The sequence below is a fragment of the Nothobranchius furzeri genome, chromosome 15, assembly GCF_043380555.1.
Source record: "Nothobranchius furzeri strain GRZ-AD chromosome 15, NfurGRZ-RIMD1, whole genome shotgun sequence".
In the NCBI taxonomy this organism is placed as follows: domain Eukaryota; kingdom Metazoa; phylum Chordata; class Actinopteri; order Cyprinodontiformes; family Nothobranchiidae; genus Nothobranchius; species Nothobranchius furzeri.
Window position 1 is genome coordinate 30,735,517 of NC_091755.1, and position 17,010 is coordinate 30,752,526.

Genomic DNA, 17,010 nt, shown 5'->3' on the forward strand with positions numbered 1-17,010 from the left:
CGACCCCCTCCTAGATCTGCTGCTCTGTGGATGATCAGCTTCACTTGAAAATGGCTGTTTTAAAACAAACCTTCAACATATAAATTCAGAAGTAAATTCTCAACAGTAGTTTACATTTTTACATAATTTGAGCACATTAGAGCTTGCAGGATGCTTTTAACACCACACAGCAGCTAATTTGTTTGCTCATCTTCCTGTGGCTGCATCATCTTCACCTACTTTAGCTTCATTCCAGGAGAAAACTCTTTCAGCATCATTAATTTTAACCTGATTTGTTCATCTTAATGGAACAAATATCAGTTTGATTTTGCATCTTGCAGCGTGTTCGCAAATGCAAGAAAGTATTCTTTCAAACATGCACTAAAGATAAAGATCTTATTAAAATAGCTTTATAAAAGTGTAGTAAAGTGTGTTTTTAACACAGAAAAGGTGAAATAGCTGAAATAGCTTTATCAGTTAATTACCTAATGCTGTTTTGTGAACATTTAAAGTGTTTGAGGTTGTTTTTGAAGTGAGAGAGCTGATTAATAAAAGTGGGCGCTGGATTTAAACACTCAGCCATGTAACTGGATCAGTTCCAACACAACCTGTGATCTTGCTTTTTAGGCGTTCCTCAGAATGTTCCAGATGAAAAGATGAGTTATTCACTCTCTAATTTAACTGTATTTTATTTAAAGGCTTTATAAAGTGCTTTTTTTTTGCTGAAATTAGTTTTCAAGCCTCAAGGCAAAAATAATAATAATAATAATAATAATCAAGTCTGCTAATAATCCTCCTTCACCATTCCAAGTCTTTACATAAAAGACAATTCAACCATTAACTCTTCAATTTTTATTGCCATCAACATCGGAAATTGTATTTCATGCCAGAAAAAACATTACAGAATACCCACATAACATCGCACATAAAAAAGATAAACACTGAGCAGATAAGTATCAACAATCACATCAGTCCTACATCTTCTTAACACCAGGTTCTTTACAGAGTAGACTCTGTTTAGATTTAAAACATTATGTGTGTGCTCCACAGACAATCTCTGATTATGTGCTACAAATGTAGGATAATGGCTTCTGAGCTGCACGTCTATGTAGTAGAGAAACAGTACAGGCAAACTGCATGACTATTATAATCATTAATATTATTAATTACTAGTGCAAATCTCATAACTTTGATTCTACATTCAATTATAAAAACAATCAAATCTCTATTCGTCACAATAAGGTCCATGTTTTAGTCGTTTTCTAAAGTGCAGGAGTGACACGTTTAATGCTGCAGCTTCTCTAAAGCCGAGATCCTTTTAAATGACTTTAACTTTTATATTTTATATGCATTAAACCAAATGCATATGAAGGGATTAAGCAAGACTCACAAGCAACATCAGCATGCTTGCTTTTTGTTTTGATCAAACTGTAGGAATCCATTGGGGAAGTTAGGGCTGGACCATACAGAAAAAAAGCTTATCGATTAAAAAAATCATATTGATCGATAACAATAATTATTGAAAAATATGTGGAAAAAAAGTCTAAAATACATTTTAAGTAGAGCCCAGGCCATCTGAGGCCATTACTTTATGAAAAAACAAGTTGGTTGCATTACCAGACTTGTTTGTTTGTTGCAAACCACCGTTGTTTGTTTTTTGTCAGACTTGTCAGAATGACGAAATCACCACCCCGGTAAGGTACTGTAACCTTTTTTCTGGACAATTTCTTCCACCTTTCCTTGCTGCAACATCTAGTTAGTCACATTTGCTGTCTGCTCAGGCTTGAGAGGATAGGGCTTGGTGACGATAACTGTCTTTGATTGGTTGGGTGTGAGTAACGTCTCTAGTATGAAGCTACCCAATAAGCTATAATGAAAAAAGGAAACTTTTATTGAAGTTTTCGTTGATCCATTTTTTTCCTGTTGAACCACATGTCTATTGATTGATATATATTGTTGTTAAATTATTTTCCAGCCTCAGATGTGTGCAGATTTCAGTAGATCATTGTGAAAATAAATATTTTTTTCCTGCAGCTGAAGGGTGGAAAGATTCAATAACTAGCACTCACTACTCAGAAGACAAAGAAAATAAAGAATAAGGTCAAAAAGTTGAGAAAAAAAAACCACATTTGTGTAGTTGTGAGATTAAAAATGGAATCAAATACTAAACAATCAGGGGCAAAAAACACCTACACAGCTAGTATTTTGTGTCGTCTGGGTGGCCCTAATAGTCTTTGAATCTTTGCGATAGAAACGAAACCGATATTGCACTTCAAGTTAGAAAAATAGTAAAAAATAGAATTTCTAATTGCAACGAGGTGGAAGTTTGTGCAGTTACAGTGAAATAAAATAATATGTTTCTATGTTAAAGACAGAATCTACATATTTGTATTAAGCGAGTATTTATCTTTGTGCATGATGATTCCTACTTTTCTGGTCTCGATCAGATCCATTAGCAAAAAGAAAAAGCTTTAAAGGAGACAATAAATCACAATAATCACAGTGAGAACAAGAAGATTTACTCAACCCACTTTTTCAGTTTTCAGTTCTATTGAGGAATAAAAATAAAGCCTGAATGCACAGCTGATGACTGATTTTGATGCATCGCTGTCGCCATGACTACCATAAGACGAAGCTTTGAGAAAAAGAAACAAGCACAAAGAAATAAGAAGTCATGCTTTTCATGTTTTATGTGAATTATGTTTCTATTGTTCCGGGTAACTGTGGAGCATTAGATGACCCGATTAATGTGAAGAAGTGAACATCGGATTCTGGCTGCGGAGTAAAACATTCACCTCAGTTCTTTCAATCCAAGGTTTTACTTTGACACAGAAAACAAGTTTTAATGAGCAGTCTTTTTTTTATCTGAAGTAAAACTGCTAAACGATCTGTCATGCCACAAGAACAAAAGAAAAGTAGGTTTTAAAACAAAAAGAGACGGAGGTGATTACGTCAACACCTCCTTCTCATGCTTTCTCTGATGTTGAAGCGTTGCTTGATCAGTTGTTGTTCATAATCCACCAAGAAGCTGTAAAACAAAGCAGAGAGTTCTGGCTGGATCCAAATAAAACTGGAGCTTACTACTCCTGAGATATGAGCTGCACATGAATGCTGAATATGAAGAATTTCTTAACCCCCTATCTCCTGCATTAACCACAGAAAGAAGACAGATGGGAAAACGATCAGGTGAAAATAAGCCAGTCTCAGGCCCCGCCCACCTTGGTTTGTGACCGCGGAAGGCTGTCCAGGAGAGAGTAGAGCACGTCTAAGCTAGCAGATGCTAACCTTTAGCAACTTCACAACATGATGGAACACACCCGGGTTTTATTCATGGAGATAAAACATCAACGTCGCAATGTTTTACCAAAGCTGAAGCGCGAACGAGAACAGTAGAAGAGTTGCGTTGCTGTTAGCCAATCAGAGGCAATATGTTTGCATATCCATCCATCCATGTTCATCTGCTTATCTTGGGTCGAGTCGTGAGAGCAGAAGCCTAAGCGGAGAAGCCCACATTTCCCTCTCCCCAGTAACTTGAGTCAGCTCCTTCGGGGGAATCCTAAAGCGTTCCTTGACCAGCTGAGAGACATAGTCCCTTCAGTGTGTCCTGGGTCTTCCTTTAGGTCTACTCCCAGTTGGACGTGCCCGGAAAACCTCACCAGAGAGGCATCCAGGAAGCATCCCAACCAGATGCCCGAGCCACCTCAACTGACTCCTCTTGATGTGGAGGAGCAGCAAATCTACTCCGAGCCCCTCCCGGATGACCGAGCTTCTCGCTCTATCTCCAAAGGAGAGCCCAGACACCCTGCGACGAAAACTCATTAAGGCCACTTGTTTTCGCAACGTCATTCTTTCGGCCACAACCAAAACTCGTGACCATAAGTGAAGGCAGGAACGTAGATCGACCTGTAAATCGTGAGCTTTGCCTTCTGGATCAGCTCTCTCTTCGTCACAACAGACTGGTACAACATCACTGCAGACACCGCAACAATTCACCTATCGATTTTGTGCTCCATTTTCCCTCACTCGTGAACAAGACCCTGAGATACTTAAACTCCTCCACTTGGGGCAGGACCTCATCCCTGACCCAGAGAAGGCCTTCTACCCTTTTGCATATCGTGAATATTAATGAGGAGGGGAGATTACTGGCAAGAATCTGGTGATATGATATATTGCATTACTAAAAACACAATATTTGCTATTTTTAAGACTACATTTATTTGGAAAACTCAAAACAGACACCAGTGATATCACAAGATCTCATTGTGTCAGAATTAATGCGGTAAAAACTGCTGCCACCTAGCAGACAGAGTTAGAATTGCATCAAAACAAGGGCTGCGTTTACTTTGTTGTTGCCTTCATCTATTTCATTTGTAATGGGAATAAAAAGTCTAAGTAAAAATGTAGACAAGTTAAAAATAGTTTCTTTATTTAGCTGAAAGCAGCTTGAGAGAATAACTAAAGTTTAATATCTTCTTGTTTTTTTTCAACATGCTTTTAATTAAAACAATTTATCTGACACATTAAGCTGGACTGATTTGATTTGGTTTCTACCTGGGAGAAGCATAGTGGACACGATTTCTGGCTCCTCCAGGGAGTCAATAATGCAGCGCTGGAAAGTCTTGTTGATGGACGATTGAAGGTAGCTGGGAAAAAAAGAAACAGATACAATTATGTATTTCAACACTCTTCAATGGGAGTTGTTTGTAAGTAGCCCCGTAGAGCTGGAGCAAACCTCATCCAGGAGAGACGATCCTGCCAAAATTCATACATGATGAAGCACGATCGGTCTGGCAAGTTTTGGACTGAAATGCTGGAAAACAATAGAGAAGGAGGAAAAGAGGACGGTGGGAGTGATGTTTTGCTGCATGTCCAGGGGAACCAAAGCAATCTGAAGAGGATGCATGAAATCACAGCTGATCCTGAGGCAAAAACATCACAGAAACGAGAACGTACTGAAGGTTGTTCAGCTGGCTGCTGGTGGCATCTGAGTAGATTTTCAGAGCCTGTTGAAACTGCTCCACGTCTCGCTCCTTCACAGACATTTGTCTCTGAACCAGAAGAATGTTCTAAAGGGAATCAAATATGAACATTTATGTATGTAAACAAAGGGTTAGAGATGTAAAAGCAAAGAAGTTATTGACTGATTTTTTTTACTTAAAGGGACTTTTCGGACTTTTGAATTTTTAAGCTCGCGATTGCCCCCTCAGGCCAAAAGTGTAATGGCAGCCTCAACAGTAGGCTCATGCACGAGGCGTGCATGCTGTACGTGCACACTCCTTAATGAAAATAACAGCTGAGACAGTCCCGTGTGTGTGTGTGTGTGTGTGTGTGTGTGTGTGTGTGTGTGTGTGTGTGTGTGTGTGTGTGTGTGTGTGTGTGTGTGTGTGTGTGTGGCCTGGAGGCCAGAGGACAGGAGAACATGCAGCTAATTAATTAAATTATTTGGTTCTGTACCTTTCTCTTCAGCACAGCTGACAAAGGTTAATGATGGGTCAGTCCTGCATGCTCAGATCATTGCCTTCCTTTGCTTGAAAAATTGCTCCAAAATGAAAGTTGAACCCACATCTTTTTTATCCGTGAATTCAATATCGTTCAGCGAGTCTCGAATAAAAATTTGGGCATTTTATTACGGTAAAAATATACCATTAATGTAAAAAAGTAACTCCAAATAACAAACTTTATTCACACCCGGAATCGAAACCAGGTCACCTACATGAGAGTCAATCTTACTTGTTTTTATTTTTTATTTTTTTTACCATGTCCTGTCTGGCTGTGAAGCAAACAGAATTAATGTCTGAATGCTGGTAACAAGCCTTACAGATTTATTCTCAGGTGGAGCATCAAAGTGTCTGCTTTTAATGTCACGCCTGATACTTAAAACTTTATTGTTGTTGTTTTTGAATGCTTTGTAATTCCGACACGACACGGAGTTAGAGGTGAAAGAGAAAGGAAAAGACAAAAGGTGGGGGGGGGGGGGTTCCACAAAAATAAACTATGCCTGAGCGTGAACGCGCATGAAGCAGCCTGCTCGACCCGAGCAGCTCTCTTTTTCTGTGATTTTACAGAAAAACAGGCAATCACAGTAAAAATGCCAGGGCTCATTCTACAGGGCCAGGGCATTGCAGGAGAATGTATGAAGAAGACATTTATTATTTCTATACATGTTTTGGCTGTCAAACTTCCATATAGTCCCTTTAAATATTAGGTCTAAGAAAATATTCAAATGATCAAATAATCAACCCCCTAACTTGCTCTTCCATGGGTCCATGACTACTGCAGCTATACTCACTGATTTATACGTCCCTGCCAGCGTGTCTTCTTTGAGAGGTTCAAGATGTGGACTCTGAAAAAGGCGCAGAAACCGTTGCGTTAAGATCCGACAAAACACGTTTTTTTTTTTTCACACTAACTTTGCAGCCTCCTGTACTAAAGTCTTGACTTGGATCATAGAATGTTTTCATTTATTATTTTAGATTCATATTTTCAAGTTAAACCTGCAAAACTATTACAATTAATCTGAAATCAGAGTCCTCCAAGCTTGTTCTCTAGCCTTCGTTAGACTAAGAACACTAAAAGTCTCACTGAAGTCACTTATTGTAGTTTCAGCTGAAATCCTAATTTAGATCACTTGGATTTTCTTTCCATGAAAACGTTATGTTGCCAAGTCAGAAGCTTGTGAACAGTCATTTTGCAGTTTAAGGTGGAATGTTTACAAACCTCACACTCCATTTTGTCTACATGCTGCTCCATCTGGTTGATCTGGGAGCCCCAGTGATTATCCGGCTCCACGCTGACCCCTGACCCCAGAAACATCAGCACAACACAGACAGTTTATCTAACAATACACTGCAGTGTGACATCACCAAAGCTTGTAACGTAAATGGCATTGTTCATAATGTTGTGAATGCACCGAGCACCTGTGGTGAGCATGCCGGAGTAGGGGTCGGTCGGGGATAGACACATGTTCTTCTGGATGCGTCGGCTGGGCCTCTTGGTCACTCTCTGGATCGACAGGTCTTCTGGTTCCTTCAGGGTCCTCCTTTCTGTGCTCCCGTGGTCGTGGACGGCCTCCATCGCACAATCTAGAGATGACTGGAGGGACTGAAGCTGGGTGGTGGTTTCCCTCAGCAGGAACCGTGTCACGAACTGACCCAGCACAGATGAACCCTGATACTCCTGGAGTCAGGAAGGAAGGGGAGATTTTAAACAATTAGGCAAATTATGAGGATGCTTTTAAAAAGAGTGTACATTAACTATATTGTTAAAGGATTTTTTTGTGTGTGTCTGATTATATCTTTTCAAGAAATAAATACAAAACTGTGAAGCAGCTGGGATGAGAATCAGCTCCTCTAAATCTGAGACCATGGTCTTGATGCGGATAAGGGTAGAATGCCTTCTCCGGGTCAGGGATGAGGTCCTGCCCCGAGTGGAGGAGTTTAAGTATCTCGGGGTCTTGTTCACGAGTGAGGGAAAGATGGAGCGTGTGATCGATAGGCGGATTGATGCTGCATCTGCAGTGATGCGGGTGTTGTACCGGTCTGTCGTGGTGAAGAGAGAGCTGAGTCAGAAGGCGAAACTCTCAATTTACCGGTCGATCCACGTTCCTACCCTCACCTATGGTCATGAGCTTTGGGTGGTGACTGAAAGAATGAGATCGGGGATACAAGCGGCCAAAATGAGTTTTCTCTGCAGGGTGGCTGGGCTGTCCCTTAGAGATAGGGTGAGAAGCTCAGTCATCCGGGAGGGACTCGGAGTAGACCCGCTGCTCCTCCACATCAAGAGGAGCCAGCTGAGGTGGCTCGGCCATCTGGTTAGGATGCCTCCTGGATGCCTCACTGGTGAGGTTTTCCGGGCACGTCCAACCGGGAGGAGACCTAAAGGAAGACCCAGGACACACTGGAGGGACTATGTCTCTCACCTGGCTAGGGAACGCCTTGGGATTCCCCCAGAAGAGCTGCCCCAAGTGGCTGGGGAGAGGGAAGTCTGGGCCTCTTGACTTAAGCTTGGTTTATGCTTGACGCATTTACTTTCCGCTTGGTGATCCGGCTTGCGGATGGAACGCGCTTCACAACTCGCAGCGTTTATGGTTCATGCGGCTTGTCTCTGCGGTGAGCCAATATTCTCCCAAACTGAACGGGGCAGCATGGAGCTCTACGGCATGCATCCAACACTACACCCTAGTAGAAGTAAAAATTACTGTTGTTTACAACATGGCATTCCAGCATTTTTAACAGCGTCCTCGTCTTTTCCGACAGTGCGAGCTATTTCTCTCCAAGAATTATTAACAACATGTTGATCACGGTGATCTCTGAGAGCTGAATCATACAAATGTCTGTATTTGCGAACCTCTGCCATACTAGCTCTTGCCAGTCCGCCATGTTTTTCCGCGTCCGACCGTCCGCATGGTTAGAAAATTTCCTAGGTGCGTGTTGCGGAAATTTTGGGCCATGCGGAGGCGCGGTGGAGGGGCGTGGTTGTTAAAATGGCGCAACTTTTCCACGTGGAGCCGTGCTGACCTCGCGGACGCGTCAAGCATAAACCAACCTTGAGGCTACTGCCTCCGCAACCCGACTCCGGATAAGCGGATGAAAACGGATGGATGGATGAATACAAAACTAACATTTATTTATCAACTATGGTTTAGCTACATTAAAGGATGACTTTATTACAGTTTATCTGCCTTTTTAAGCCAAAAAGCAATTGGTAGGACATCTTTGCAAATTTATGGCTTAAGTACGTGGGCTAAATAGTTGCAAAGAAGCTGCAACTACCGTGCAAGTTTTGTTGTCCCAAATTAGTCAATTGTGTCTCAATTTGTCCGTTTCACAATTTGGCCACCAACCCATCCCACACCTATCCAACTTTTCAAACACTTTTTGACTAAGACTTAAATTGGGATGGATTCAAGAAAGGTTCGGGACATGTTCGAGACTCCCAACTGAAGTTATTTAGGGAAGAAATGTGTTGTGCAAAATTTTGTGAACAGGTTAAAAATTCCTGAAGCACAAGAGCAAGGCTCTGCAACCCACATGAGAGAACTGAGTACTGCTGGGAATGTTTTGAGACATGTTGGCTACTCCCTTATTTTAAGGAAAGCAAACAAGCCTAAAAAAATTTGTTGATTGAAATAAACTTATTAATGCAAGTAATCCAAAATAATACCAGTCTGTTCTTTTAGTGGATGCCCTTTTTTCCTACATAAAAAAGCTACTTTAAGCTCTTCACTGTCCTCGAGCATCGTATGGTGCAGCAAAATAAATTTGCAGAAAAATGATAAACATATTTGTCAAGTGAACACCGACACTGATTCTTATAACATTATGCATTTTACTTCAATAATCTCCGTTATTTATACTATCTCAACAGACTGGATATGTCCTTTTTATATCCAGCAGCAGCATAAATGCATAAAATCAATTTCCATTTTGAGGATTTCATCATTACACTGTTTTCGTTTCATGGTAAAGCGTTTTTGACGTCCATTAAAATTATTTTCCTCCACGTATTAATATGTGACATTGATGCTGTACTCCTATAGGATCCAGAGCTCTTTTATTTTTATTTTTTTTACTAACTGATCTCAAGAAGGCTAACAAATATGTTGTGCTTCAGGGCAAAAAATATATAAAAACCTCTACGATCAAGAAACAGTAACATGAAAAATGCATGAGCTGCGGGTATACTAATACCAAACTGGAAGCTGTGAAAGAAAAACAGCCAGAAAAAGAGAGAGAGAGAGAGAGAGAGAGAGAGAGAGAGAGAGAGAGAGAGAGAGAGAGAACCCATGTGGGAAAATTCAGAGAAAAACTGAAAAAAGAAGAAAAATAACCTCCAGGTAGATAACAGAATCAGGATTTATGAAATGTGACCTCGGTCCTGCTGATCATTCGAACAGCTCAAGGGTTCGTCAACCTATCATTGGATTTCTATGTAATAGTTCACTGATTATCTTCATTTTACATCTAATTACAATCTACATCTGACCAATCTTTTGCCAAATAATTAAAAATGTTCACCTGGTTTATAGGATTAGTACAGATTTAGCTATTGAATACATCTTTGCGAGCTCCTCTGATGCTAATCTCCTTTGTGTGCACCGTAACCAGCATGATTACGCTTCCTGAATAGACACGTAAATCCCCTCAATCTCCCGTTGAATAGTTACTGTTCTAATCAACTGGGCATCGTCAGGATTTCATGAAGAACTCATTCGTTTGTTACGCAATTCAAGGCTGGAGATCTTATGAGAGACGGAATCTTATTATTTTAAAGAAGAACGGTGTGTCTGAGTAACACCATTGGCTCCACAACATCTAATGGCTTAAAATCTCTGCAATGGTGTGTTGAAAGAACCTTTGGTGGAATGCAGCAAACATTTAAATTCTGAGTAGATGTTGATGCTTTCTGATCTTGTTAATCTCACATGACATTTAGTGCTGCAAGGCTGCTCAGTGCTGCAGTAGCAAGCGTGTCTCTTTGTGCTCCTATGTGATGAACTAGGCTGAGTGTACCAATCGAACTGTGTCAAATGGGACTTCCATAGTCCCATCTGAGATCAATCTTTAGATGCGTAATCCCTTAATCAGGTGTTTTGGTAGGAAGCCTTTCTGGTAATCCCAATGGCAAGGGGTTTCAGATTTTTCATGTCATTCATCTGTTTGCTGCAGCTTTACTAATGCCAACATGAATGATAACGACGAGAAAGATAAAACAAGACAATTCATTCCAAAACAATCAAAAACAACCTAAATTATGTTACTAAATTAAGATACGACAAGCTGAATTAACCTATCCGGAAATAAAATATGGCAAGCTAAAATAATTGATCATGGGCTTAAAAAGGTCACGCTTCTTTATACTTTATATAAGCTAATACAAGCTTAGTTAAGCAAATGTATGAAAAAATAAACTAAGATTTTACTCATTTTACCATCTTTTAGATACCAGCAGCCATTAAAACAGATAATTAGACATTTAGATTTTTTTTATTCTACACAGCTGATATGGTAACAGCATAGAAGTTGATCGGGACATTAAATGAGGTTATTCACCAAGACACAAGAGGTAAGGAACAAATGAGTTTTCAGGTCCATTTATTTTGCTTCAGGGCAAAATTGATCTCGAAGCAGATGCACGCAGGCTGTACCTTCTGTACCGTGGGTGGGGATGAATTCTTCGGATTTCCTGCGTAGCGTCTGCACAGTTTTTACAAATATAGCCCTGCTATCTTACAGCAGATTCTCACATAAATGTAACAATGACTGGAGGGAGTTGGGAAATGTACCAATGCTGCTAAGCTAACAGCCCTGGCCTGAACGCCATCGCCACCCACCTCCTTAGTTTTATCCATGGCCTTCAGAATGGACACGTTCAGCTTTTCCAGTGCAGACAGAACATTAACGTATTCTCCCAGATGTGGAGTGAAGTACTCTGTTGGATTAAAAATGCTTGATTAGGAGATGTCTTGTCTGTCCAGTATCAACATCTGTTTCAACATTTGTCTCCCAGTTCCACCTGTGCACGGCACTACAAAAGCTCTTGTCTGTCGATGCTCCTATTGCCTATAAGGTTAGGTCTCACCAATAATTACTTCTTTGCTTTGCCTACAACGATCCCTAGAGCTCTTCTTGTATCTGAACTCTGACCCCTGCTATGTTCCATGGCCACTGACTCTCAGCACACCCTCCTGCTAAGTATTTTAAAGGGTCCAAGAGTTGACTATCTCATTTACCTTCTTGTTGTTGAATACAGGCAACTTGGAGTGTCAAACATACCACAACATTTGCATATGCTAACCACCTAGCCTGATCTACTCCCAATGTTCTTGTTAGACAGGTGGGAAACTAGGAATGTCAGAGTACACACGTTACACTTCAGGATGTACTGGGAATTTCCAGACTTTTAATGGATGCCAGATTGTTCAATAGCTTGCCTATAGTGTTAAAACTGCTATAGCGAATTTACAGAACAAGCTAGGTTTCAAACGCAAACTCGTCACTGAACACTCCCGCCTCCCCTCGGATATTTTCCCTGAACCAGACGTCTGCATTTCAAGAGGGAACGAGAAAGAGCTAAACACCAGTCACGGTTTTCTAGCTCCAAACATCTTTTGTTGTCCGGGACTTCAAAAGGTGTTTTTCTTTTTGCGACTCTGGTAGTTTGACCTAAAGTTGAAGTGGCAGCAGCCGGCTGTTTCGCCTTTCTCTGATTTTTTTGAGCCGAGAACATCTCACACCAGTGGTGTTGTGTTGTTAAATACGCAAGTGCGTAATCAGTGGAGGATGCAGGTAAGTGCAGAAGTGCGGCAGTTCGGCGAGGCCGACAACTTGATGGCCCAATGGTTGCTTTCAGTCCAAAACGTGCTATTGGCAGAGATTTTTTGACAGATGCAAAATAACCACTTTGTTCTTTTCTTTATTTTTTTGTTTCCACAGTGTTTTTATAGCTATGCTATGTTGGAATGTTGTTAAAAGGCACGAAAAAATGTTTTAAACTAATTTGTGTTCCAATTTTAGCATTGCAGTTTTAAGTGGATAATGTACACCACCAACAGTACACAACAGTAGCCATCGGGGTAAAGCAGCCAATCAGCACGCAGCTCATTTAAGTGGCTGAGTGGATGGGGAAAACCAGTCTTTCCATTGTAGGGCTTTATTATGAGGCTGTTTATTATCAGGGCTTATCAGGGCTCCTGGGCCATTGTTAGCCCCAACAAAGTTTCCTATGATCAACAGAGGCTCAAAGAACAGTTTCCAGTCGTAAAAAAAATGTCGTCCAAGGAGCAATTTTAAACTTCTGTTTTTGTGAATGACCATTGCCTTTCTAGAGTTTCACCGTGGCATTCAAGAGGAACTCTGAACTTCGAGAGGTTTCCCATGTCCTTAACTCAATCCTGATTTCTGTTAAATAAACACTTTTTTTTTGTTCACACTCACTCCTCTGTTGTGGCTTCAGTTTACTCATTTCATAATGACTATCAGCTTCACTAAAACCCCAAAAGAGACGGACACATCATTACCTGACAGCTCGTTTATGTCCAGGTTGCTGTGAAGATCAGAAAAAGAACAAAATGAGAAATGACACTGAAACAGAATCGTTGCAAAGTTCAAAAACAGTTTTCTACTGTGAAAACCCTCTGCTCTGCTGAGGTTCACAAACCATAAAGAGTGGAGGAGACTTCTAACAAGATGTGAAGGGAAGGATCTGCATGGGACACACACCCTTTGTGAAGTGATTGAAGTTGGCTTGATAATTTGATCTGCTTAGCAGCATGACGAGCAGCCGGAGCTGCTGACGTCTGATATGGTGACATCTTGAGGTCTAGGTATACTGTAGGAGCTAAATTAAAAACCTTATGTGCTTGAAACTTGCCATCTGTAGCAAAATCGTTCCTCCCCGCGGATGCAACACAATCTAATCCAGGCAAGGAAACTGCGATTCAATTAATTTGAGCAAACGTGTAGAAATCCTTTATTATGGCAAAAACTAATTGGGGAAGCAGTGGCTCAGGTGGTAGAGTGGGTTGCCTCATGATCGGAGGGTCATGGGTTTGATTCCAGCTCCCGCCAGTGCTGTTGTGTCATTGGGCAAGACACTTCACCCAACTTGCCTGTGTTAGTGGTGGTCAGAGGGGCCGACGGCGCCAAATGGCAGCCTCGCCTCTTTCAGACCATCCCAGGGCAGCTGTGGCTACAAAGTAGCTTACCATCACTAGCAGTGTGTGAATGTGAGAGTGCATGCAAGCGTCTTTGAGTGTCCTAAGCAAATGCTATATAAGTTTGATTTATTATTATTATTATTATTATTAATTGAAAGAACTGAAAAATAAAGGAAATCAAGTTAACTTCAAATGCAAATGGAAACTATAACTAAATATTAAAGCATATGTGATGAGTTAATAAAAAATAGGATTTAATCTTTCATTTTTGATTCTCTTTAGTAAATAAAATGAATTTTTGAGGCCAAACAGTAAAGTTCCACTGATTTCGTCTCTGCCAGCTCTCATTTAGCTTTCCATCTGTTTGAAAATATCCATGCACAGTGTCCTTTCAGACTCACGGCTGCAGCTCCGATCAGTATTCATCACGATGCACTCATCTGTCTCAATCTGTTTCAGTCTCAGTAACATTTACTATCAGATTTTAAGTTTGTCTAACAGTTTTTCTCTGTGTGGAGCCAAAGACAAATACCAGCTGAGAGAAGTTGCGTTTCAAAACTGAAAAAATAAATAGTTCTGCTTGTCTCAGCTTTTAGACTAGAAAGGTTTTCTGTGGACATTCTTCGCTGAAGTGAGGAGTTAAAATATTTCTGCTGTGCAGCAGGAGGTGTTGCAGATGGCAGCAGAACTGGAGGATTGCCTAAAAGGAAGATGAGCTCACTCTGTCTGCTGCCTGTCGATGGAGTAGTACAGCTCCTGCATCTGCTCATCGGTGAGGACACCGTCGCTGAAGTATGAATGGAACTCCTCCAGGGACAGCTTCCCGTCATCTGAAAGGAGACAAACGGGAGAAAAGTTACACCTCACCGAAGCTGGAACTGTTTTTGTCCTATGAGTCTGAGTGGTGGATTCTGCAGTGCCACAGGCACAAAAACACGTCTCATTAGCAGGGGCTAGTCTGGCAAGCCAAATGAACGTTTTAACGAGCTCACACCAGCAGCCATGACACCCAGAGACACTTTCCCTGCTAATCAGATCATCTGGTAGCTTGTAAGGCACATTTTGACTCATGGGGAATGGCTGTTTCAGGACTGGACTCAGTGACCGAGTCAAACCACACATAAATACGAAGGTTTTAAAGATAAAATCTTAGTTTCTTTCCCAAACCTCTCTGTGAAATCTTGTTGCACAAGATGTAGTAAACACAAGCTGCTGCATTTCTGACTCATCGTCTGATTCCATCAGTGCCGCTTCAGCTTCGATTCACACCTGATTAAATACTCGTGTTACGCAAGAGTTCGCTGTTTCTTAGAAGCAGGAGAAACTTTGAGCTGCAGGATTATCTGAATTATGTCACTGCAAAAGGCAAACAGCAGCATCTGCAGTCGGCATCATGAGAAGGAGAGAAATAGCAGAATCTACTTTAAATTTGGCTTCTTTCGCTGTTGATTTGCTGCAAAAATATAACAGTGGAGGCTTCATCTTCTATGGTGGGCTGAAGTTGTGTTCAGTCAGAAGATGTTTATGAAGCAGGAAATGACTGAATGATTGTCTGGATTAAACCAGAGCTGTTTATTTTCCATCAGATTAAGTAGATTGGGCTAAATTTGCAAACTTATGCTTTTGACTTTCAAAGGTTCACTGATTTCCTGTCAAGTTTTATAAAAATGTACAATTAAAAAGTGTTAGAAGTAAAAGCAAAGCCAAAACAAACATTTACTTCCAGTAATGCACATTTAGTGCAATCAAAAGCTCCTCCTTGCGATTGGAGTTGAAATTCTGTAGACAACGTAGTTTATATTCACACTTTCAAATGCTTTAATCTTCCAGAGTTTGTCACAATGTGCAGAAAAGAGCTGTTTAATCTAGTTAATATTCAGCTTTCAGGCTGAGAGGTTTAATTAAGAAAAATGTGCTGATTTAACTAAAGTCAATCCCCGGATTTAGAGACAACCAAACATCACCTCTTTAGGGAAATTTACAAAAGCAAGCACAATAAACTTGAATAATATTGCAGCTCAAACTGAGGCCTGAACAGAAAAGGCTCTTTTACTGATGCTTTTCCAAGGAAAAACAACCTTAAGGCTGGAATCTGGGGGGAGTTTGTAAATCATGAAGCACATGTGTGTAATTTAAGAACAAACTACAGAGACGTGGTGATTTACGACTGCAATAAACGTTATCAGGTAATGTAAATAAATTCATCAGCTATTTTAATTAGCTAATTTTCTACCATAAATTTGTATGTCTTAATATAATTAAAGACTCCTAATTATGCATGGGTCAAATCAAAATTCTTTTATGGTTAAATAAATAATAATAAAACAACAACTGCATAAATGTTCACAGACACAATTATAATAGAAGAATTAGCAGTACAATGAGAGATACACTATTATCCCGCATGGGTGTTTAAATAAATGTATTTTTTACTTAGTAATAAATGTATTTTTTACTTAGTAATAAATTATTTTGGACCAAAAAATATGTTATAGAAATCTGATTTTGCATTTATAACTAATTTAAAAAACAAAAACTATTTTGATTCTTAGACTTTCTGCATTAAATCAATTCTACTACATTTTTCCCTAATTTTTTGGTGTTGGAATAATTATCGGTTAATATTTGTCAGCGCGTGCCGGTGAATGAAGCGGAGGCAAGGATCCATATGCGGGTGAGGGAAGCAGGTAAGCAGGCACACAGGAACGATTAAAGGTTTTAATAGGGAACACGCCCACATAGAAACAATGATCCAACAAGAGACACAGACCTGAAGGGGTTTAAATACAAGAGGGCTGGGAGCTTGGGTGATGGGAAAACGAGAGGCAGGTGGGAGAAATTAACATGGACACAGGACTGAACCAAAAGGGGAGACAGGACAGGGTGTGACAATATTAGCTTGTTTTTAATCACGTGAACAGAAAAAAAAAGCTGAGCTGCAAAATGATGAATATACTTTGATTTGTTTTTAACAAATCCTAATAATAATCTGCAGGTTAATTATTATCTCATGTCTGAAAATGTAAACTGAAACATTTTTGGACACTTGAAAACTGAATTTCTGCAGCTGCGTCGATGCCCCGTCTGGAGCTGCAGCACGTCCTCTGCTGCGTGAAACCTAATGGACTGCAACTTAACTTAAGCATAAATTTATATAACTGCTTTAGTGTTGCGGTTTAGTCTTTTTTAGTGTAAAAGTCTATTTCTGTGGCATCTTTTACTTCTCTTGTCCTGCTTTTACTTCAAAGTCTGACATTGTTTTAGTCTGACGACACACTGAGGAGATTTTACCATAGTCTCTCAGAGCAGCAAGATCAGAACAACAATGCATTGGATGAAATTATCTACACCCATGCACACCTAAAGATCATTTT

The 17,010-nt window shown here is 40.3% G+C and overlaps 1 protein-coding gene across 1 annotated transcript in view; it reads right to left on the bottom strand.

Annotated features, from left to right (window-relative positions):
- Nucleotides 1-816: 816 nt before the first annotated feature.
- The window catches only part of LOC107390721 (N-terminal EF-hand calcium-binding protein 1), a 29,057-nt gene continuing 12,863 nt past the window's right edge, over nt 817-17,010 (bottom strand). The window contains exons 3-12 of the mRNA XM_015967590.3: nt 14,358-14,466; nt 12,998-13,023; nt 11,312-11,409; nt 6,897-7,155; nt 6,697-6,776; nt 6,269-6,322; nt 4,933-5,045; nt 4,712-4,789; nt 4,531-4,622; nt 817-3,007 (exon numbers count right to left, since the gene is read on the bottom strand). Coding sequence (XP_015823076.1) covers nt 2,979-3,007; nt 4,531-4,622; nt 4,712-4,789; nt 4,933-5,045; nt 6,269-6,322; nt 6,697-6,776; nt 6,897-7,155; nt 11,312-11,409; nt 12,998-13,023; nt 14,358-14,466 — 938 coding nt within the window. The 3' untranslated portion in view covers nt 817-2,978. The remainder of the gene's footprint in view (nt 3,008-4,530; nt 4,623-4,711; nt 4,790-4,932; nt 5,046-6,268; nt 6,323-6,696; nt 6,777-6,896; nt 7,156-11,311; nt 11,410-12,997; nt 13,024-14,357; nt 14,467-17,010) is intronic.